At 40.2% G+C, this 25499-nt stretch overlaps 1 protein-coding gene across 1 annotated transcript in view; it reads right to left on the bottom strand.

Moving 5' to 3' along the window:
- The window catches only part of DCDC2 (doublecortin domain containing 2), a 69355-nt gene extending 52823 nt beyond the window's left edge, over window positions 1–16532 (bottom strand). Inside the window, exons 1-2 of the mRNA XM_026079808.1 lie at window positions 16240–16532; window positions 11564–11615 (exon numbers count right to left, since the gene is read on the bottom strand). Coding sequence (XP_025935593.1) covers window positions 11564–11615; window positions 16240–16532 — 345 coding nt within the window. The remainder of the gene's footprint in view (window positions 1–11563; window positions 11616–16239) is intronic.
- Between the last annotated feature and the right edge of the window lie 8967 nt (window positions 16533–25499).

Raw genomic sequence — 25499 nt, 5'->3', positions numbered from 1 at the left:
ACACATACAACACACAGCAAACACATATAACGCACAACATGATCTACTTTAGGTACTTACATCTTCCACTGTTGACTGTTGGCAAAAAATAAAACAATATGATCAGCAGATAAACCATACCTCCGGTATACTATTATATATATATCCACATATATCCACATATATAGTTTTTGTATGAAAACCAACTTAAATTAGTGCATATATATACACATACACAGACATGCATATACAAGTGTAAAAATAATGTGTATATGTATTTATACATATATACCCACATGTGTATACATATACACACACATACTATATATAAAATATACACACTAATTTAAAATAATTTTCATACAAAAGTATCTATTACATTTATGTTCAGCTGACCCTTTGAAAGACTGAAGATCAACTAAAAACAAGTTCTTTCAATTTTCAAGTTATTCTATTTTCTTTTTTCAAACATTAGGGATGGGCTTAGCAATCACAAAAAAGATCGAGATCACTTGTTCATGCAATGCTTCTAACTTGGAGAGATGTTACACTGGGAAGGCAACATAACGTGTGGCATTACAGGGAAAAATCAGTGAGTATGACTATTCACATAAGGATTTTCAGCAACACTAAAGCAGTACCCCGTACGTTTGTTTGTAACACAGATAACAAAGAATGGCTTTCACTTCTTTCTGCATAAATGTGTTAACCAGTAAAAGGTAAAGAACGTAATCCCTGAAATGGAACTGTATCAGGAGAAAGCTGTGTCTACTGTGGGACCAGAACTGTACTTGCTACCACCAAGTTGGTTATAGCCCAAAGATTCTTTCTGGTCTCGGTGACAGAGTTATAAAATACACCAATGTAGCAAAACGGTGTAAATTTCTTTTGGCTGACATAAAGCTGTTTGTTAATCACTATGTTTAAAGTTTTTGGCTCTATGAACGCTACATTAAACCTTTCACACATTCTACACAAATATAGATAAGAGAGTGGGACAGACCTAGCACATTACTCAGCCTCCTGTTGGGTACTCAGGGCTTGCAAGAGGTGTGCAACGTTACAGAATCAAACCTCCTATACCAGAAAAGTATATTGCTTACAAAACAGTATGTCTTCCGAATATATCATGCTGCATATTTAGCTTCTAAAAAACAGGGTGATTTTTATGCACTTGAGGATAGTTAAAAAATAGAAAAATGCCACTCTTAGCTTGTCTTTTCATTAAATAACTCTTGACTTGTTAAATACAGAAGTCTGGCAGCCCCTTCCCAGGCTGCTGTGAAGACGCAGCAAGATACCCATAGCTAAGAAATGATATTACTATTTCCTTTTCTTACCAGAAATGTATTACCCCCTCCAATCAAAGGGGTCAAATTAAGCAACTGCATGATTTACAGGTTTGCATGTTTTTATAAAGTCATTCTGCATGACAGCAAAACAACACCCGAAAAACCTAACCTCCCTGAACCAAATGCTCTGTGCATATAATGCTGTTTTGATTTACACAGGCTTAAGAGCTGGGCTTTCTTACTGCTGTATTAATACAGTCTTGAGTGTTACTAACATCTCACTCATTCCTTGCATCACTTTATAGCTAACCTTTTGAAGTTTTAAATATTTCAACACAATGTCACATACCAAACTTATCAGCTCATGCAATGAGCCATGGCTTGGCCAGTTTGTTACAATGGCCTGTTTGTTAATCAATGTGCCCAGGAAAACTGAGAACAAATATTTGCATTCCCTTAGGGTAGAACTGGGGTCAAAAGAACCAAAACCCCATTTATATACACCATCACCATCCTGTGATGTGAAAGAAAGGAATGTTCAAGGTTCAGTGATCAAAAAGCAAATTAAAAAGATAAAAGTTACTTACATACCTGTTACAGCACGGGAAACATTTTCTTTTACCTACCTCATGGAAATGAGACCTTTTATAAAGAGGCATTTTTATAGACTCTGATTTAAGGTTCAGAGTCAGATTCACAGGGGTCTTYCGTCAGTACAAAACCATTCCAGTGATGCTACACAGGAATTAACCTGGATAAGCTGTGTTCCTTGCTACTGTATTGCTAGATGTTACACTGCATAGTACAATGCAGCCATAAACTAATGAACTATGCTATTAATTGCTATTAATTGACTGGCTCCTCCAAGCTTACATAGACAGGTCACCACATAACGGCAGGTACACAAACTTCTCAGCCCACATAATGCATAGATGAGCCAGAAACGAACTGGTTCATACGGATTCAACGAGTCCTCTAGACAGCAAAGCTCCTACAAAACTCCCAAAGTATTTAAAGCCACTCTCTTCCAAAAGCAATATCTGGGATCACTCAGTTTACCTCCAGAGTAAATCTCCCTCCTTCCCAGCCAGTCTAAGTGAACTATATTCCCTGTGCATCTGGGGGATAAGTCCTGCCCTATATAGCCAACCTCTGGAAAAAAAAAGTTTCACTCAACATCTCTCTTATTTCTTGGCATTGGGTTAGGGGCCAGATCTTCAGTTCGGATAAATCAGAACAGCTTCACTGGTGCCTCCTAGAAGCAATACCACAACGGCATGGCCTTCTCTGCCCAGGAATTAGCTTGTGCAATGCTCCAAAATACAGCATATCTTGTGTTGCTTCTGGATCTCCAAAACAGCTCGTATTTCTTCTCCAAGCTGCACGATGCTATACCCTACAATGCTTACAACACACACAATAATGGGATCAATAATGCAGACTTTATTCAAGCAAAATAGATCCTGGTGTTCATTTCTGTCACTGACATAACACTGCCAATTCTAACCATTTTTACCTCTCACAATTTGTGCATTTTTCCCAAACCCCTTACACTCAACTAAACCAAAAGGAAATCTCTGGCCTTTGAGATTGATCAGAAAGGCTTGAACCTGTGAACAGTGACAGCTGAAGAACGAAAAGCAATTACAAAAAAATCAAATTTTTCATCATTTTTAATCAAAGGTAAAACTTGTTAATGCTTCCAGTAAGTAAATTTAACATGCAGCAACTAGTTTATGATGAGACCAACACACTTGACTTCAGTACTAGTACTTCTCCCCTTTCTCCCACCCTCCTCACACACAAAAAAAGAGCAGCTACCCTACAAAACCAGGCAGCCGTGTTAATTATGAGGAAGAAACTGACTTTCAAGTTTCATATTGAACTCAAAATAGACCAAGAAATCTCCATGGGCCTAAGCCAAAGCCTCTACAAGTATTTCTGTTGCTCCAAAATCCACTAAATCCATCTGTAAGCAAGCTCTTAATTAAAATAGTCAGAATTATACAATTCAGATATATACAACTATCCGAACAGTAATTCTATGAATTCATAGTCCCAATTAGAAAAAAAGACAGAGCTTATGTTTTAACTGGATGCCTGGTCAATTCTTCTCTGAATCCTCCCGGTATTAGATTATGAACACTCGGGAAGAGTAACTGTTTTGTATGTCTTGTTGTGCTAATTATGTAACCAGGATACTAAATACCAAACAGTGCCATACAAAATTTACCTATTAAAGATRTTGCTTGAGAGATTAAGGATGTATATTGCATTTTTTTAACATTTATATTTTGATAATCTTATTCTATATACTACATCCACAGTAGAATTAAGTATATTCAGCATCAGAAAATTAAGAATTCCTTATTCAGTCTCTGACACAAACAATAAAAGAAAACAAGTTGGTCAGACATGGAGTAACAAGAGGGTTTTGTTCTGTACATTGGCACAGGAATACAAAGTGAAGTGTTATATATATTTAATTTCCAGATGTACCATTATTCTGTGTACAGTAATTTTGGGGTAGCACAAATTGTGTTTACTTGTTTCTGATTCTTAGGAAAATCTTGCTTCTGTGAGAATTAGATCGCTTTGGAACCAAATGGCTGTAATTTGCACATACTGGGATCATTTCTAAGATACTTTCAGGTACTTCCTTGCCCTCACAAAATTATGTCTTCTATAGAGAAAATATGAATGGACAATTTCTAACTGAGAGCTAAAAGTTTAAGTGACTCCACAGTTCACTCACCAAAAAATGGCAACTTTTTTCTCATGATTAGGCATGTACACTATTTGTCGGACAAGGTAAATACTAGGTTTGAAATAAACACAATGATTATGAATACTGGCATTTTGCATAAAAATATATTTGGTAAAAACATGCAAGCATGTTAAGGACAAGGTATAGCCAATGTATCCAACACATATATTACAATCATTTGAGAAACTGAGGCAACATTATAAAGTTTAAAATTCAATTTTTACAAATTAATCCAATCACATCACTGTCCGCACATGAACAGAGACCCCATTGCCTTGCAACGCAGATGCACTTAAAGGATGCAGACAGAAGAAATAATTGTCATAAATGATACTGAAATCTTTTTGAGTTACCAGGAGGAGACCGTCTAGATCACAGATAGTGCCTAAAGAAATACAAATGTCCATACTTCACACATTATACTTGCAAAACAATGTTCAGTATCTTTTACAAACAAATAAGCTTATAATAAACAAATGGTAACTATGTTGGTCCATACTTCCTCAAGAGATTTGTTAGACTACTTAAGCACATCATTTAAAATGCACTTGTACTTGCAAATCACCTTCACTATAAAAGGAATGTCTTTTTCAAAACAAGAAGCTTAGCTATCAAAAGAAGTGAAGGACAGATATATACCTGAGGATTTTGCACCAAAGCTTTAGCTTGGGTCAGGATAAAATATTTTTACTACTTTCCCTATCAAGGAATGTAACAGTAAAAAAAATAATAATAATTTAAAAAAAAAGAGAGAGAAAGAGAGACGTATATTGTTACAGTGTGAGGGGTCTACCAGGGGATTTAAAACAGCCTAGAGCCTAGTTGCCATCTGCTGAGGCTGGCATACAATTTTCTCATGATTTTGGGACAAGTGTCTTCTTTTACTCTTACTACTGCCTCTGGTTGAAAAAGGGAGCAGACAGAAATCTGAATCCCTCCACCCTTACTCTTCCCCCAGAAAGTCTACACTAAGAAGGGATGTGACATGTCTGGGGGATTAGCTTGTTGCAGAGGCCACAAAACTGGAATCGAAAAATTAGACTTTTCCTAAGCAGCTTGCAGTCTTCCATGCAGAACAGCTACCACAATGCTACAGCACAGAAAACAYGTTAGCACTTGCCTGCTGGGATAAACAGCAAAACAGAAGGGAAAGAGATGAGTATTACCACGCCAGTAAAAAACTTAGACTAGATAAAATTTGCTCATACAGTCAGCCTGTCTCTCTTCCCCACTGGTGTTCATTGCCTTATTTTTTTTTCTTTCTCCCTCTTCATTACCTGCAGCTCACCCTTCTGACCATCAGCTTCCCTCCCACACGCTTCCAGTCAAGTGAATTTGCAGCACAGTGAAAATCTGCCAAGTGGCACATTGCTCTGGTGTTACAGCAGTGTGAGATCCAAGGGCTTTTCCCAAACTGCTACTGCTGAAGAGCATAACATGCAAACAGGCAAGGAGGTTCCCAATACACATTACAGAGGCTGAAGTAAGAAGAGACAGAGATGTGGCTTCAAACCTCAGCCAGTTCTAGCAGCACACAGCAGGGGATAACTTGTATGTGCTTGGTAATTGCACAAATGTTACTGCATCAAAGAGTAGTTCAGAAATCAGGGAATGAAAATCCAAAGTTAATATGAAATTACAAACAAATCGCAGATTGATGCTCTGAAGTGAGCAGAAAAGGATCTTGCAGGTTTTTCCCATTCCAAAATCCCTTATTTTTTTAATGCAGTTATCAATTTTCTCTAACTATTCTCTTTATCACATGCATAAGTATGACATTCTGAGGAGGATCTGCAAAGGCAAAAATGGTATCAAGGCACTGAACTGTCCTTGAAATCCAGTGACTGTTAAAGCACCACAATTACCATTGGTATTTTTGCAAATTCAGCAGCATCCCACCTCCTTCACTGCCCTAGGAATGGTTCAAAGTCTACCAAAGTCAATGACCACTGACAACTATGAACTACAGACATCAAATGAAGAGACACTACTGAAACTCCTGCTTCTTAGAAACATCTAGAAAATGTTCAGTATTGTTGTCATGTGCTTTGCTTCTATCATAAACTACACCATGCTGTAGTAAGATGTTGTTGTGGTCCTCCCTTGTTCATCATTCTATACTAACACCGCTCTATATAGAAAACTTCACCCAGAAGAACGGGGCTTTTCAGCAGTATGTCGCAAAACAAACTAAAAAGACTGGACTATTAGTTCAAGTCCATAGCTGGGGTAGATCAGTGAATTCCAATGAAGTGTATAAAAACAGCTGTTTTCCATTAGCTGAACATTTGGCCCATTTACTTTAGTCACTTAGAGGCCTTAGACCAGTGAATTATTAGACTTTAAAATCCAGAAACTGGATTAAAGAAATCTATTCTTGATATTAGAAATACTATGTGAGATGATTTAGTTCAAGACCACCTCATAATTTATGATATGAGTAGCACAGTGACTACAGGCTTTTTTAATAGTATTTTGTTTTTAAAGACCCAGTTCTGATTGATGGTCAGGCCTCACAGGCCAAGACTATAATTATTTTGCAAGATTATAACAGCATTGTTATTATTGTCATATTTCAATTATTTTTATAACTATGCTTATTTTTAAAAGAAAAGCCCTTGAAATTGAACTGTTATGTGCAGCCGATACACTAGAAAAAAGCAGAAGTGCAAGCTTTCTTACACAGCCCCACTTAGCGTGGGGCACTGTCACACTGACACTACTCTTGGGCAACAGGTAATATACTCCTTCCACCCGATCCATCTTTCGCTGTAGACAGCCCATGGTGAAATCAACTACTGACACAGCATTGGTATTTTAGTGGTACAGACTCTCATCTATAAATCTATCTTTTTAGACAGAAGTAATGCGTCTTCCCAAACCATTCCACCACTTACCCTTCTTACAGACAATCACAACAGTTTGCACGTTCCATCTCTACATTAAATAGATGTGTAATGTTTAATGAATGTGTAGTGTTTAATGAATTATACAATATTGTATATTTTATTAATTGCTGTATTGTAACAGCATACTTACATAAAGACCCTCTTGACCAAGGCTTCCCCAAAGCTCCTCGTTACTTGTAGAGAACACACGTCCTTACTAGCTGTGAGTCAYTGTCAGCACCAACTGCGTCAGGCAAGGCAAGGTGCATCTTATGGGCCCACAGGAACATGGTATTTGCAAAGCCCCAGCTAAACTTGAACCAGAGTGTAACAGAGGTAATGAACACTCCTTTTGTCAGGGACAGAATCTCTCCCCGAATGTTAAATCTTGTCACCTTACAAGGATGGACACTAAAGAATAACTTTAGACTAGTTCTCAGAATCCATGAAGCAAAAATTATTCCTTAAATTTCTTGCTCTTTGCTCAGGAACACTTTCCGTACAAAATCAGACTTGCAGATACAGATTTCAGTAAAGAAGAGAAAAAAATTTCTGATCACTTACTTCATTTCGTCACTCCATGAGAAAAGTGAGAGGAGTTTAGTAAGAAACTCATGTTTTGTATTTTTTCATCTACTCTTCTTTCTGAATGTATATTTACACCATATTTTCAACATGTATTCTTTCCTGTTTTAGTTTGACACAAGACTCCTAGTTGTATGCAAATTTAAAGTAATTGAGATGCTGCCTTCAAAGAACAACACTAAAGTACTCCCAAAAGCAGATGTCAAACATTTGGCAGTTTAACTAATACAAAGGAAAACTTACAGCTGCATACAGATACACAGTGTATCTACAGACAGCTACTGCATATGTTTTTCTTCCTTTTGCCTCTCTCTTCATTAATCAGACTCAGAAATAGATATTTGCAATTGTTATACTCGAGAAAAACTTAACACTGAGAAACCCTCAGCAGGTAGGAAATGCCAAATTAAGCATACTTCATAAAACCAGAGTTCATCTCCTTGTGAATAAGTACGATGACTTTAACCATTGACTATTAATTTCTCAAATACTGTTTCTGTGATATCTGTTTAAAGCTATCAGATCCTTGATAAACAGCACTATGCAGGTACAGAACATCAAAATTATTGTTACCACCACCAAGTCAGGATCCATATGCTTCCAAAGCTTGGCCTAGGGCAAGCCAGTGCTAATAGCTTCAAGATCACCTCCTCCCAAGGGCAACAGAAAAGGCCCACATCAATTCTGAGTGCATCACTAACACTCAGGAACACTGGGGCATGAGGCCATTTATTCTGTGATTGCTCATTCTCACGATCACATTCAGAGAAAGACCAGCTTCTTGTGGGACCCAAGCAGTGGCCAGACCAGAGGGGAGGCAGGCCATCCCCAGGAGCACACTTTAAGAACAGTCATTGCTGTTGTCCAAGGCTCAGATTAACTGCAGCACAACTGAAACCATGCAAATGCCCCAAGTATCCAGAGAACCAGGGAGCCCTGACCAATTCTATCTTGTTCGGAAGACGTTTGGGCAAAACAAAGCGGTGGAGCTCATGAGGGAGAGCAGGTTAACACTTCGGCATCAGCACAAAGCGAAGAGGAAGTATTCCAGCAAAGGTAGGTCTAAAAGCATACCCTGATGTTAGCCTGAAGTCGTCTGTGAGACCACCACTGAGCTTTTTGTTCAATATTTGGCACAGAAGTCTTTGCTCTGGCAAGGAGCTCACAAAGCTAAAGTGAGACAAATAATTAACCAAGTAATTTTGTTTCCTTTCTTCCCTTCTCCCCCCACCCTCTCAGCCTTTCATAATACTAGGAACTCAGATCTGATCCACAAATTTCTCTGTACATGCATAATTTCATGTTAGTCTTTCTGCTGAAGTCAATAAGGCAATTTACATCTTTAAAACTACGCATGGCTGTGCTTGCAGGACTGAACCACACATTTCTTTTTTCTTTTGCAATGTTGTCATTCAGACATGCACTGATTTTTTTTCTTCTAATGAAACAAATAAGGAAGGTTTTATTTCTGAAATACAATTTAAAATAATGCCCGACGGAAGCAAAACATCTTTGTGGGCTAGCATCAAAGACGCCTACAGGGCTCAATGAAAAAACATAATTTTGTATTTGTTGATGCAAATCCAACAGAATCAAAGAGAATAAAAATGTAGCAATACTGCTGCCCTTCCTGGTCTTCACATGTATGTAGTTTTTTGATTTCAAGATGAGGAAGTGAAGCTTTAAAAAAAAAAAAAAAAAAAAAGTAAAAACAGAACTTGTTTCCTCAAATCATTTTAACATAAATGTATTTAGACATTAAAACTTCTGACAACAAACCCCTGAAAGTTCATTCCTAGAACTAAATGATTAGGCCATGAAAATGGTGTTCTTCATACGCCCAGATGAACACCTGTTACCAGGTTTCATTTTATTTTTAGGACTCCTCCTCCCAAATAAGTCAATTACATAAAATGAAACTCAACATGAGGAGTTAAACACTCCACAGAGTCTGCRGAGACTGCAAACATAGCCAAATCGCACAGAAAAAGCTGAAATAATGCATAGTTTATCCTGGTTTACTTCAAAGCTCTGAGACTGCCAAAAATGTTAAAATAATACACAATAAGCACTGATTCCAGGAGGAATTATAGAAGTTTCTCTTATCAAACATGCAACTGTAAGTAAAAAACCCAACTAGTACTACTTCCCCAACTCCTCTCTGTTGAATTTCTATTATATTGAGAACCTTTTAAGGATTTGCAGCAAAATCACCAGCCTCAAAACTGTCCTTAAAGTAGCAAGCCCTGTAGTAGTGCTGATAATTGACAGCATCAGAACATTTGGTTAGGAGCCTTCCATGAAGGCAACCATCTTTTCAGCAAAGTGTATATGGAATCAGTCCCACTACACAACTTTATTAATGGGAATTGCACATTACAGTGAATGCAATCCACCACATTTTCAGAGATAATCAGAAACAATTTTCTCATGTTCCCTTTTCCTCCTCCTGGATATGCAAGAATCACTTTCTTTTTAGCCCAGACATTGTTTTAGAATAAAATATGATGCTACCTACATATTCAGGTGTTCAGAAAAATAGTAAAGACCAGTTTGGGGGGTTCAGAACTCTGCTTTATGAGCAGAAAGTTCAGGTAAGTGCRATAGTGCTAGTATACAAACCTTTTATCTCAGAAATAATTATAATCTCTTACTTAGATCACAATTAAAGCTGAGACGAATTACACAAATCTCTATCTCTTCACCTTGCAACATTATAGTAACTAGTTTAAGCAAGATTTACAAATTTTGACCAGAGGACACTTCAGGACTGGAATAAGAAAATGCTGGAGGACAAAAATCGAATTTACGAATAAAAGATATGGGAAAGCTTAGACAGTGCATATGTGCAGGTATGTTGCTCTATTTTATATACATCTCAGCAATAGAGTATAACCCTGCTGCCTCATCAGTGTCTAATTATTTTTTCTTATTTTTCAAAATTGTTTTCTTTCCTTTGTGAAAAAGACCCCAAATAACAGACATGAATGGCTCCACAAAACAACAAAACTATCTCCTACAATGTTCTAGTCAAGTGCATAAATAAACCAAGAAAAATCAACTTTACAGTAAGCTCAGTTGGTGCTTGTAATAGCAAATCAAATCTCAGACTTTCTATTGAATTTGATCTTCCTGTTGACGATGCTCATTTAAAAAAAAAAGTTACAAAGTTATAACCAATTTTAGCAGTCACTGCTTGTGTCATATTTTATAGTCTCTGAATAAGAAGTATCAGAGTATCACAGCAAATGCCATTATGCACTAAGCTTGTCCAATTTTGAGGGTCTTTTAATATGTCTACATCATTAAGACACTATTACACAAACCATTAAATTGCTGGAAATATAGCATGAGAGCACAAACCAAAGGTAAAGGAAAAATTTGTGAGATGACACTTTTTGTCAGGTGGAAGCTGTATTGCAAATCTTTGCCAATAATCGTATCTATTTCTATACAGAATAAAAATGTAAAAATAATGCAGAGTCACATGTCCCACACAAATCTGGATACTAGGTTTTCTGAAACATGGGAATTTGGAGGACTGTGGACTGGGACTCGTTAGAAGTTTTCAATCAACACCAGTTTTCACAGGAAAAAAGCATTTTCATGCTTGCAAATGAATAACTGAGTTATTCAAACAAAAATATCTTTTCTCTAGAGAAAATACCAAGTTTTGAAGAAAATTTCATTGTCCAAAATTCCCGAAGTTCTCCACTTAAAATTGTGCTTTTCATTTCCATCATCTTTTTTCTGCATGAAAAAGACCCCTTAGGTTTATGAACATCTCCAATGACAACACCACAAGATTTTCTTTACGGAAAGTTTATTACTGGACATAGCAATTCAGAAAGCTGAGAGGAAGACAACTAGTTCATCAAGTTCAGAACAATCAAAGTAATACTGTAATCATTGAAATACTATGTTCAGAATACTAGATAATTTTATTATTTCTGAACATAATAAATATGAAACCCAAGAATTTCAGGCATAAATGCAGAGATGTCACTAATACTAACAGCAGGCTTATTCCTTAAATATCTCAGACATCTTACCTCATTACTGACCTCTGCAGGTTTTTTCTTTGTTTCTCCTATGTCCAAATAGCTGTGGAAGGAAGCAGTATTAATTATTTACAGAGCGTGTAACTTGCACAATACAAATATTTTACACTTTTTTTTTTTTGCCACTTGAAGCTTTGAAAATTTATCATGCCTCAAAATAACATAAATAGTGCCTAACTAAAGATTTTAATGAATGAGTGTTATTTTATTATATATCTGCAAGTTAGCTCCCTGGACTTATACAAAAGATGGGGGAGAACTAACCATGCAACTTCAAGTCTCTGCTGACTAGAACAGACCCTCAGTAACCCAGTTCTCAGGAAGAAGCTCGCATACTACTGAGATAGATCAGTAAATCTCAGCACAATATCAACTTACCAGAGTTTTCAAGGTCATCGTCTTGCCTCTTAGCTTCTCACCATAAGCCTCTGATATATTTAAAGCCTTCTTCCATACCCATGGCTAAGCAGTGGCATTGGCTTATTTTTTCAAAAGGATCTACACCACTTGTGTTTCAACAGGACTTAGACACATCTGAAAACTGTATGCCCTGGTTTCTCACAGTTATGATGCAACAATATCATCTTCACAATTATTTTCTTTTATGAATAAGCAAAATGCAAGCCTTGACTGGACAAGAACGAGTGACCCACAAACTGCAGAACAGACCATCATGCAGGTATCCAGAGTGAACTGACTGTCTCCTTGTCATCACTCTGAACGCCACGACAGTCAGTCTGCTCATGAACGCCAGCTCTCAACAGCTGCAAGCACCTCGAGATGCTTCCAGGTCTCAGTACTATCATCACTGTTGGAGGAGACCCCTTAATGGGCAGTTATATCTCTGTATAACAGCACCTTTTAGCACCTCCTGCCAAAAGCCAAACAGGAGAACAAAAATGGCCAGGCCACCTATTTTATACCAGAAGCATTGAATTCAATGGTAAGTGATCAGTATTTATCACAGGTTCTCCCCACTCCCATTTTCAGTGGGAAATGCTTTGGCAGACTTTTAAGGCTAAAGGACCCTATCTGAGATCCCCCTCCTGTATCTGACTGCAAGCACCACTGCAGGCTTACCAAAAGACTTTGTAGCCCACAGGGCAACTGTAGTCCTCCAGCAATGTCATGTTCTGCAGTTAGTGACTGGGATAAGATTTGTTTGCCATAGGAAACTCTTCTGCCTGACAAAAGTTTAAATTTGTGAGACCTGAATCAAAGTATAGAAGCAAGAAAAGAACTGGAAAAGAAAAAGCATCATTCATTCTTTGAAGAAATAGCGACCATCTACCAACAAACCCACAGGACCCCAAGGATGGCCACAAGGAATGGCCACAAGGATTTCAAGGCTTCAAAGTGTTGGAACATCAAGATATAATATGGCTTCCAGGCAATGGCAACGGTTGAAAGTGCACAGCAAAGCTTTGGAAAAGGTGGATCTAACAATGGCCAAAGTTTCACAGCAAACTGTCCAAGCTTCATGTTAAAAAAAAAAAAAAAAAAAGTTGCAGCTTCTCCATGTAAAGAGGAGTAAGCTCTCTTGAGACCAAAAACCAGAAGCCTTATAGACTACAAGACTAAAAAGAAATAAACACCTTGGGAGGAAAGTTCCAACAACATATACCAATGGTTGTTGACCTGTGGTCCTTGTTCCGTGGGCACCTCCACAGTACTTTGAAAAGAACTGTGGAAAGTGACCAAGAAAAGCAAATCTAGGCTTAAATTCCCTATGTAGAGGTCTGGGCATTCACTTGACAAATTTTAGCGGTCCACAAATCCAAAAGGTTCAAATAGGACCGAAGGTTTATCTTGGGATAAGGATGCTCAAAAAGGTCACAGACCACTAACTTTAAGAAAGTATTCCCACTTATGAGGAAAGCAGAAATACTTCTATGCAATGGCTATCCAAGCCAGTGATAAAACTGGAGCAGTGTCTGAAGAGATACTGCTGTAGTGAGGACAGTCTACCATGAATTAATGGGCACAGATATAAGGTAAACGAGCAAAGGAAGAAGGGTAGAGTAGCGTGCTGAAAAAAATACTAAATCTGCCTTCAAACCCACAAACATTTCAAGTTTTTACAGTTTCTGCAGAACTCCACAAAGGTGGCAGGCCTGAACGTGCACTATCATTGATAACTGCAGTAACTACAAGATCTCAAACCTTCCTGCACAGACACATGCCAAAACCAGCTTGTACTCAGCGTACTTGTAAATGACAAAACAAGCTGGGAAGCTTGTTATATTTTGTGAAAATTTCCAATACTGGCTTAATCATTCTTCTTTCAAAGAAAGTTCCTACTTATTTTTCTAAAAGCAGTATTTTTCAAATGCTAATTACTTTTATTTGTTTTTATTTTAAAAATTAAACATTCCAGCTGTTTATACTGACTACATACCCTCAGAATTATACACTTCGTGACATTAAAACTGAGGACTTGGAATGACTGAGGTTCATGTCCTACAAATGAAAGCAGTTAAATCTTGAATTCTCTGAGGATAGGGAAGAAAAAGATTCAGTTTTCAGTCTAAGGTGCCTGTGAAGAAACAAATGCACCATCTGAGCTGGAATGATGACACCTTCAGTTCCTGCTTTTGCTTCAATGCTCCCTCCATGCCATTACACTCCCACTCATCAACACCACACGTCTTCATTCCAAAGTTCACCTTCACTTAGTGTATCACAGCCATGAATGCGTCTAACAAGCATCACTGCAACAAATCTGTAAAAAATTTACAGCTGTTCTAAGCTCAGAGTCGGCCCCTTTATGACAGCAGCTCTGGTTCCCCTCAGCTGTGATTGCTATATCCCTGTCTGTGACACATACACAGACATACGCTCTTTGGTCTCGCTTTTCTCTGCTCTCTCAGTTCCTTCCAGAAAGCCCTCCTAATTAACCTCGCTTTTCTTCTGACATTTCTGGCCAAGAAGTCTCCCTAATTTCCCCTCTGTGTATTGTCTACAATTTAGGTAAGAACAAGACCAACATTAAACCCCTTAGCCTGTCTTAAAATAATGCTTGTAAAACCACTGGCTAAGTTTACAGCACTATATAAATACTAACAGAGAAGAACCATAAGTCAGAATACACAAATGAAAAAGATCTCGAGTTAGCCAGTTCACTTCCCCCATCCTGCTCCCAGCACAGGACTACAGCACTCTCACCAGGTATATAAAATAGTCTGCTCTTACTGGGTGCTTTAGGTCACTGTTTCTTTAAGCATTCTCTTTGCGGACTTAAATACTGAGGTATCTTCTTGTGTGTTAACAACCATAAAACTCCATATGAAATCACAAAAATAAATGCCTTTTCCCACCAAAAATAAATCCAGGGAGCCCGATTCTCTACACAGTGCATACTAGTGCCAAACATTTACTAGTTTTTAGCCGGTCTGATGAACATAAAACACATTTAGGGAGGTGAAACATGATTTGCTGACAGCTATTTAACAACTTTAAGCCGTTCACAGAATTACAGAATTTAATACCAAAAGGTACAGTAGATCTTTCTTGGAAGCTGAGCAATGCATTTGACATGGAGGAGAATACAGGAAGGGGTATATATTTAGCTTGTCATACATCTTTCTCCCCAACTTTGCCACTTAAGTGTGAGATGAAACACTTCAATAAATCTTTAGAAGGCTGTGAAAAAAATGGTAAGATTGCTGATAGAGATTCTGCTCATCATTCAGAGAATTTCATTCTGAAACATACCTAGCACTCCTGGAAAACAGACTCTACATGATCAAAATGAGTGAGGTTTGATCACGTGGGTTTCAACCACCCCCAGAAAGGAATTCTTAATTTTGAGATTTTTTTTTTAATCAGTTGTAGGAAAAAAACACCACAAAGACAGAATGAAACATATGATAAGGCAATCAAGACAGTAAAATTCACTGCCAGAATTAAGAATCATTACTGATCATATTCACAGCCCCGGGGGAAACAAACACAATCGCCCAGACCTCCTCCACAGTATTTTCCCAGTCACTCCCTAGAAAACCGAAAGCGTCAGTGTCATTCTCGGTGCCAGGGCAGGGAAAAAAAAGCAATTTGTCATCTTTTAATTAAGAGAAGGGGCCCAGCCATTCTGATCTTAAAAAGACTACATACCCACCTGAAATGAACAGAATGGATGGAGACACGGATAGCTGGGTAGAATATTCTAGACTTTCTAAAAATAAGCAAGAAAGGAAACGTTGGGAATTAAATTCCCAGGCTCGTCAACTTGACCACAAAACTGTCAACACTCCATTTTTCTGGAGCTTTCTTCCTAATACCACTGAGTACAAATACTGACACTTGCCCCTCAGTTAAGCATGTACGTCACAGCAACATGCCAATGCAGTATGTCCTTTGGGTTAAAGGACTGTTTCTCCTTTGCTAGTATCTTGTCAAGGAGCTGCCACTATGCGACAGATGGCAACAACAGCCTTTCTGTGATTCACCTCCAAAGCTCTGTTGCAGTGCTTCTGTCACATGTACTTTTCTTTTTATTCCCCCCCCCCTTTTTTTCTTCGTCTTGGCAAAAGGACTTTTAGTCCTCTTTGTACAATGCCTAAAATAGAGGGTCCTGGTCTGTGATAGTGGCTCTCAAGCACTGCCACAGTGCAAAGCAGCAAGTACTGATATTCAGGTTTCATTTAAGTTACTTTTAAGCAACTCACTTGAGTTTCTTGAAGGCTTCCCTGCCACCAGCCACATAGTGCTCTCCGCTCTGAAGCTCCTCCAGCTGCCGGATGCGGTGCCCACCCCGGGGGGTATAGATGTTGCGCACAGCTCCAAAGGGAGCCTTCACCCCGCCCGTCACCTCTTTCAGGAAGACCTCGAAGTTGGACACTTTCTTCTCATTGATGACAATGCGGCGCCCAGGGAAGAAGGGGTCCCCGTTGCGGTACACCAGCACGCTCTTCACCATCGGCTGCGAGAGGCACGACCCCTTAGCGCCCAGACTACTCATGCTCGGCGGCCTCAGACCTCATGCGCAGCCAAAGCTGTCGCGGGGCAGCGCCTGCACCTGTTTATGCAGGAGACGGTTCCTGCCTGAGTGCCCCTCTCACCGCTGCTCGGCCACTGCCCACCCGGGGATGAAGCATGTACACCCACAGCGGGGCCTCCACACCAGGGCCCACCTCCAGGAGGGAAAGGAGGGAGCCGGCAGCGGCAGGGAGGGATTACAGCCTCCCCAGGGTTTCCCCTCTGGGCGCTGCTCAGCCTCTCCGGAGTGACTCCTCCTAGGCAACCAGTTCTTGGTGCTCCCTGGTGCGCGGGCAGGTTAACGCTGACTGCACCAACCCACACAGAAAAACATCACACGGGACAGCTGAGCCAGCAGCAAAAGGCACTGGGAACAGCAGGGGACCCATAACCTCCCTGGATCTTTATCCTCGGGCTTTGCCATCGGGGAAAGCAGCCTGCGTCTCTCACCGCTGGTTTCCTCTGGAAACTTTATCCTGCTGCTGTGCCTCCTGCCCCCTGCCCAGCCAAGCAAGACCTTGTCGGCAGACCAACAGGCTCAGCCCCAGCCGCCACGCGGGCCAGCACAAAACGCTGCTGAATTATTCACCAGGCCGCTGCTGGGGGAAGGAGAGGAGAGCGAGGGCCCAGGGGAGGGACACCAGGGCACAGGGCACCCAGGGGACAGCGGGAACCGGTGCAAGGTGCCTGCACCTGAGCCGGGGGGGGGAAGTCCCCGTTCTTCCTCCTCCACCTCCTCCTCCTCCCGGTGGCCAGGCACTCGCCCGCCGCCGGCGCGGTGGCCCCGGGGCGCTCGCCCGCCTCCCTCTCCCCGCTGGGGCTCCCCAGGCCGAGGCCGGCGCGGAGGACAAACGCTGTGCGGCCTCGCTGTTGCCATGGCGACCCGGGGGGATGGCGGAGCTGCGTCCCGCCAGGGCCGGGCCGGGCCGGGCCGGGCCGGGCTAGGCCGCCGCCGGCCCGCAGCGGCCGCGACATGGGGGCGGGGGGGGACGGGCGGGGCTCCGCCTCGCGCGCTGCAGGGGAGCCGCCGTTAGCGGGGAGTAACGGTCGAAGAACGCCCTCTGGTTGAGATTAATTAGGATATAATTATCCTCAGTTTGCCCGCTTCAAGCAGGTGTTCATAAATACGCCTCTGGCTCAGCCGCGAGGGTGTCCTGCTGTTAACCGCCCCTCAGTAGAGGGGCCTGGACGGAGCTGAGCTCGTCAGGGGCCGCCACAGCCCCGCGGCGCCTCGGCCCGACACCMGCCGGCCGCGGCCACCACCAGGCCCTCGGGGGATAACGGTATCTACCCTGGTGGTGCCGACAGCCCCTCCGGGGAAAACGGTATTTATCTGGGTGGTGCTGACAGTCCCCTCGAGAATAATGGTATTTACCCGGGTGGTGCCGACAGTCCCCTCGAGAATAATGGTATTTACCCGGGTGGTGCCGACAGTCCCCCGGGGATAACGGTATCTACCCGGCTGGTGCTGACAGGGTAGCAAGAGCAGAGCACGGGACTCAGTGCCTTAAGCATGTAACGCATGTTTCAGACGCCTCTTAAACGYCCAGCTAGACGTACCAGCAGTAGCACTCAGTAAAAGGGCATTTCTAGAAAATGAGTGATTACTTCAGGCTTTTTGTTCTGGCTCCTCTTCACGATTCCTTTACTGACTCTGGGTATACACATTCGCAATTAGGGGGTTATTTATTTGATGTCTGCTTTTGTCTTTTGTTCCTTATTTACATCTAACGATTACCCTTTGTGTGTCCAGGATGCTCCAGGTACAGAGCAAGCAAAGCATTGGAAAATTTTATCTGATTTATTCCATTCTTACTTTCCTTCTTGTCTGTTATTAAAAACGCTCACCTGTAAACTCAATATTTGCTCCAAATACTTTGTTGCTTTGGCTGTTCACATTTGCTGCAATTCAGAAATGCTGCTAGGCCATGAGCTTGCAAAAAAAAAAAAAAAGTTTATCAACGGGGTTGAAATTAGGTTCTGGGACTACACAAATTAATTACATTTATGTACAGGCAATTGATTTTTTTATGTGCCTATTAGCATGATGCCCTCTGAGCGTCTTTTTGAGATGACATATAAATGTTACATACACTGTTTGGGTGCTTTTCCCCCTTCATACTTTCTGAACTGTCAAAATTTGATGATAACACAAAACTAAACTTCACTATGCCAGTATTTGGGTAAATTAACTTAGTTATTTGCATTCCTGAAGTAGTAAAAAGCTTTTCAGAACTCCTGTTGTTCTTTGGCCAAATAAGTCGGATACAACCTGCTCTCCTGTGAATCTGGGATATATTGCAAGAGCTAGTATCGCTTCTGCAGAGCTGGCCCAGACATGCAGTTCTCTGTAGATAACTTCAGTTAATCAGATTCAGAGGTGACCTGCCCCACTAAACCAAGCTCAAATTCAAAATACATCATGAACAGTACACTGATAAATCACACAGATATCCCTGGGTATAATTTTATTTTTTTTTACAAAAAAAAAAATTGAAGAACAGTAGAAAAAAGTAGAATATTGTGATTCAAAGAACATAATGTAAAGTCAAGTTAGGTTAATTTTGCATTATTTTATGAATAAGTCAAATAATTCCCATAGTTTGACAGAGTTGATATGATATAGCATATATAATAAATCAATTAACATACATATTAAGGACTAGATCTAATTTCTACCATAAACAGAAGACTCCCATACATTTCACAGAACCATGGTATCAATCTGACACCATATTCRTCTTAAACTATTGGTGAACAAATGATCCACTTGATGCTGCATTTTCCCTGATCATTTTCAGCCAGAGATGATCTCTAGATTGTCCAAAGTATGGGAAGTAATTTTGGATATTGCATTATCAAAGTAAAAGATTTTATCTGCTCAGATTATTAAAAATGGTAAAAATCAAGCTTGCATGCATCTTATGGGCTTACTTAAAGAACAGGTGAGTTTTTCCACGTGTTTGAGCAAATTCTGACTACAGGTAAGTTTTCTTCTACTTGAAAACACTTCAGCCATGCTTGGGACATGACTTTCAGCTATACTTTTTAATGTCGTCTGCTTTGCTCTGTCCAGAAAGCTGCATAATGAAATACAAAGACTTTGACTCCACTGGACCTTTGCCACACCTTGGGTAAAAGAAGCCTTAAAACCTCACAGGAAGTGAACAGAAAATGCATTAAAGTCAAACTGAATTTCTTTAACAGCCCATTTTCCCCACTGATTGTTGTATGGCCAAAAATGCTCTAGATGTTCCTACCTGAAACTGTTTAGTGTATTGTAATCATCATTTTTCTAAATTGATTTCAACACATGTCATGGTAAGAATTTTTCTTTCCTTTTATCTCACCTCCACTGATGGGAAAATCACCCCCCTGCTGAGAGTTACAACAGGGCAGTTAACCATTACAAAAAGAGCAATTTCAGAGTGAGTGAAGTCAAATATGCTACCGTTATTGGTTAACAGTTAAATTTCTCTACTTGCTGCTGCTCTTGTTCTAATTAATAAAGGAGACAACCAAGCGTTTTACCATCACCCTATTCAGTACTTTCTCACATTGATCTATTGCACCCTGAAATAAAAATTTGTATTAAAAATATGCTTATGTGTAAAAAACAAAAGTGCTGATGACCTTCATACTGCTCTATGGTCAAGTAGTGATATGTCAACTRTCTGCTATTTTTTGCCAGATTTTACCACCTTTGTTGATCTTAGGCCCAGTTTGGAGTAACACAACATCCTTTTACAATGGTCTGGCACCATAAAAGGAATTTAATGAGAACATAAACTCCCCAAATACCCCTCCTTCAGGTGGCTATTCTATCTGGCACAAAGCTGAGGGTAGGGTGACCTAACTTCTCCAGTCAGCTTACATYAGGTAAAGAGATCCCAAAGCTCTGAGTGCCGGTAAAGGAGGATTTCCCATAACTTGCAGACAGAAAAGACCTGTGAGGTTGCTGGTTGCCTTCTGGGCTCCCTTGACAAGTGCTGATATTGAAGCAGAATGGCAACAGGCTAGAGATATGCTTCAGAGATTCAAGCAATATCAGGAGACTGGGGAAACTTATGGCTACCTACATTTTTTTTTTTTTTTTTTTTTTTTTTACACTGCACACTAAGTGTGTGACTTTATAACTCATGTAATTTAAAGGCAACTATTTTTAGGGTGGCGTAGCATTAAGCCATTGAATATTTATTTACTCATGCACCCATTTTGTCACTTGTGCTACTTCAAAATACTGTTGGTCTTTACATATGATCACGCTAGTTACAATCACTTCTTTGGATTGCCATAAAATACCCCTTAAATGGTGCCAGAGCATTGCTAGTCTTAGAACAGCCCAGCACTGGTGGGCAAAATCTTTGTCCAAAACTGGGAGTGCATTCCAARTCTTTCTAAGAATTGCAAAGCAGAATTTCACCCATAGTCTCTATCCATACTCTGCTGCCAGCCTCCCTGTTTAGCAGACTGGACAGGCATGTGGCTGAAGCATACTGTGCTACATTTAATTTCTTCTTCACGTGGACTCCTGAAACAAAAGATGAAGATAGTGTAAAAGCCCCAATTTAACTTTTATGCAGCTAATAGTTGTGCCTCTGAAGACTTCATCTTTCAAATTCAACTAGTCACATTTCTGTCCTCTTACCTTTACCTGTGCTGCAGTGAAATCTCATTATTTTCTTACTCTTAAGGCAGCACCTTCAAATTCATCCCCTGAAAAGCAACCATGACTGCCCAGCTCCTTTCAGAGTCCATCATCTCACACCAACTTTTTCAGAACAAAACATGTTATTTAATATCAGCAGTAGGAACAAAACCAGAGTGCTTCCAGTACATTATAAAGTCAGCCTGTTTTCTGTCTTACCTAAGTATTACCATTCTCTGAAAGCTAAGAAAAGCTCAGACACTTCAGTCCTTGATGGCAGGGCCTTCACCTGTGAGAATCAGCTCTTTCAGGCAGCTGCTGCTACTTTCCCAGTCCTTCCAGGGCTTGCCATTTTATCCCTGCTATTGTTTCGGTTTCCAAGCAATCTCATATCACATTCTCAACAGTAACAAGCCAAGCTGGTGAACTTACTGATATGACTAAGATAAATGAAAAGAGACACATAATCTCTTTTTGATTCAGTAATGTCAGACCTCTCATCTTACTTAACGAGGTTGATGCATGAGACCATGTCAGACAGGTCATGTGTCAGGATCACATGATTGACCTGAGGTCATGTAACCAGCACACACAGAGGCATGGGAGTAAGGAGCTATAGGATAGGGACATACCTTCAAGAAGGGTTCATTTTTCTGCAGCAAAATACCATACTATCTCTGCCACTCCAGGGCCAGGAAGGACTTTGCAGCTTGTTGAATGGGCATGGGAGCAAGACTCAAGTGTTAGAAAAACATAAGGTTGTGAAGACAGGAACATGTCCTACTCCTGAAGAAATTAACTGACCAACAGAACATACAGAAAAGGTAAGGATAAACACAGAGCATGAGTTTGAGAGCATCAGTTTGTTCTGTTGCACACAGTGCTGAAAATCATACCGAATAATTAAACCTCTGTGCAGCTTATCTAAAAATCAGACTGAGCAATAGCAGCCACTTTATTCCTAGCTGTGATTCTGGGGTAACTGGACTGTCTGCATTGACAGTTTATAAAGTACATAATATGGGGTGGTTCAGCTCTCAAACGCAGAAGATAGAATAAGAGTAGAAATAAAACACTAATTCAATTGTAAATTTTAAAGCCTATGTCAGAGCAATTTCACCTTCTTATGCAATTTCCAGATCAAAAACTCCTTAGAATATTTTTTGCTAAAAAAAATAATTAAAAGATTGCAGTTTCAGCTGCACCTGTTGGTGATGGGTCTCTTCCAACACAGTTAGTATTCTTGAGACAGCTGAGATAATGACACAGGGAAGGGCTTTGGCAAAACCTTACAGGCACATAAGGAAATGGTTCTGCATGCAGAAACAAATTCCAGGTGGTCAGCTTTAGCAGGAAAAGAAGTGAAAAAGATCTTTCATCTAGTCTTGTACAAAGTATTGAAAGTGAAGCCATCCTCTCTAGGCAAGGATTTCTCAGGGTGTTACTGTAGTTACCTTTGATCAAGGCATCTGAAATTACCAGCTAAATGTTCTTGATTCTTTCAAAAAAAAAAAAAAAAGACATTAAATGTGAGTATTATGTATTTTAAATTTTCCATGGAGTCTTTCCTTTCTCTCTTTGCGATAGTTTTCTTATTCAGCTACACTCATCCACTAGACACCAATCTACTGTCTGGAAGCAAACTTATTTTCTATAGTTAATCTGTTTTCTCTTTTTTTACATGAACAAAATGGGGCTCTTGTGAGCATTTCTTTCAGAAGAAACAGATAATAGGTTCAGACACATCTTTGTAAATAAACAGGATTGATTAAATGCATAAATCCTGTTTTCCTTGAACATCAAATCATACAGTGGGAGATAATTTTGTTGACAGTTCTATATGTCTTTCTGCCATAATTTTACCTATAATTTCTCTCAGTTTTCTTTTGAGTACAGAATTATAGGGACTTCTCTGACAATACCTGTAGTTTCCTTCTCTTTGTGTTTTTTCTTTTATGTCTGTGTTTATTTGGTGTGCCTGCTCTTTCTCTTCCACATACCCTGGTTGCAATCAGATCAATCCCTCACCTCTGCACTGACATTCAGATGCTAGTGGAAACTAGCTGTTCACWTAATTCAGCCTCACCAATGACCTGTTTTGGATGGCAATTTAATTACTAAACAAAGCTGTGCAGGATCTACCCCTTCATTTTGGCTGAATGGAAAATAGCCATCATGCCCATTTGTGTCATCAAGGTGTTGTTTGTTTGTTTGTTTTCTTAAATTCTCAACAAACAGCAGATGAGCTTGACCCATTATTTTTTGATGAAATACACCATACTGCTCCCAAAGCTTAGTATTGCAGGAGATACAGGATATGTGACAAGGTAATACAGTAACAGCAACAAGCAGCTCATTGGTATTTAGAGCTGTAATGAACAGATGGCAGTTCTAGATATCTCTAGATCTCTTTTGTCTGCAGCAGTACTAAACTAGACAATATATCTACGCTTCATAACCAGCACTGGCTGCCAATTCACATCAGTGTCTAGCCTTCATATCTAAAGATCCAGGTGATATTTGGTATTGTCTACCCTTCCAGACAATTAAAACTTTAACTGCGTAACATAGTTATAACGAGATAGGATACCAATATTTCTTAGTATGATGGCCTATTCTATCATACATAGGAAAAATTCACATCAATATATATTGGATGTGAAATTATGGCATCTTACTTCCCATGTTTCCATTGTGTAAGCAACCAGGATAACAGATGGATAAAGGAAAACAAATAGATCAGCCCAGTATCTTTTCCCTTTTTTACTGATGAGTCTGAAACATCAGATGTGTATGACTTACTGCAAATTCATTCAATGTAGATTTCTGGCAGATACTCTTCAGATGCTGCCATAGCTTTTGCCTTCTAAACATACAAAGCCAACATAAGTTGCACACAGTTGCCAACAATAGTGCATGCTAGTTTCCTGCCCTCCTGCATTATTTTCTGTGCCGTCTGGTGTTTCCACATTTTGTTTTGTTTAAGTATCTCTAACATCCAAGAGTATTAAGTTAAATAGTCTTGCACATACTGCCACCTGCTGTGACTAACCAAAACTAAAGCTAAAATATGGTCATTTCAGTAGATTTCAGCTTTTTTTAATCAAGCATAAAGTGGGCCAACATTTGCATTCAGGCATGCTCACCCTAAAGTTGAAAAACTTTTGGCTTCAGTCTACCCATATATACTGTATATAACTACTAAGAAACTTTTTTCTATGAGCTCCTTGTAAGTTATTTATCCTTATGCAAAGTGCATATAAACCATCCTTCTGATTCCACACAGCTGAACCCACTTTGAACAAACATTTATGTATATACATACATACACATGCACAAACTCACAGCGGATGTGGTGAAATCAGGACTTGTAGGAAAAAAAGGAGCTAATGTCTGCTCCTTTAGCTTAGAGTAGTGCAGTCAAGAGCAGAATTTGACCCCAGCTCCCTTATTTTGAAAAACTCAGACCCATGTTCAGGACACTGTTTAGATTTATGCACTCTTCTTAAGGCAGCCACAGCATACAAACCATTTCATTAGCAGCTTAATTGCTTTCTCTTTTGCTTTCATTTCCCCACAGAATAGTAAAGAGCTCACTAAGTCCATTTTGTTAATGTACTGTCCTGCACAGTCTTGAACACAAGCTTTACCTACACTCTGATTTATAAGCTTTGACAGAATCCAGCAAAGAAAAGGAGATTCCTACTGTTTGCATTAACCTTTTGTACACAAAAGCTGCAGTTTAGAAATAATATATAATGGCAGAAACCGGTATGCTACTAATTAAGCTTAAAGTCTCAACCCAGCAGCTCGTTCCTCTGTTTCGGATATGCAAGTAAGGCTAGTAAATCTAAGTGTAAGACCTTTGCTCAGGGCAGCATGGTCCTATATTGGGTCCAGATTATGCACTTCCCGTGCATCGTGAAGACTTCACGCTCTCGGTCCAAATCCTGCCAAGAACTTTAAGTAAGCCTGCAAAGCAGTGCTTGCAGGACTGGGCTCGGGATTACCCTTCCTTAGTTCTCTGCAAAGGGACCTTCTCTCTGCTCCCTTCTCCTCCGACCCCCGGAAAAAAAAGGCTGGAAGAAAAGAAAGCATTTTAGAAGTAAAATTTTAGCCGAGCGGCCAGCGCACGATCCGACAGCCAGGAGACGTGCAGGCCCGCGGATCACTGCCGGCGGTCACCCGTCCCAAGCCCCTGCCAAAGCAGGGCCAGCTCCGCGGGTGCGCAGAGACGGCCCGGCCCTCCCCGCCGCGGTTCCTCCTCCTCCGCCGCCGCGCCTGCGCGCTACGAGCCGCGCC

Source organism: Apteryx rowi, unplaced genomic scaffold (assembly GCF_003343035.1).
Source record: "Apteryx rowi isolate R43461 unplaced genomic scaffold, aptRow1 scaffold_50, whole genome shotgun sequence".
Taxonomy (NCBI): Eukaryota; Metazoa; Chordata; class Aves; order Apterygiformes; family Apterygidae; genus Apteryx; species Apteryx rowi.
This window is presented reverse-complemented; position numbering and strand designations above follow the sequence as displayed.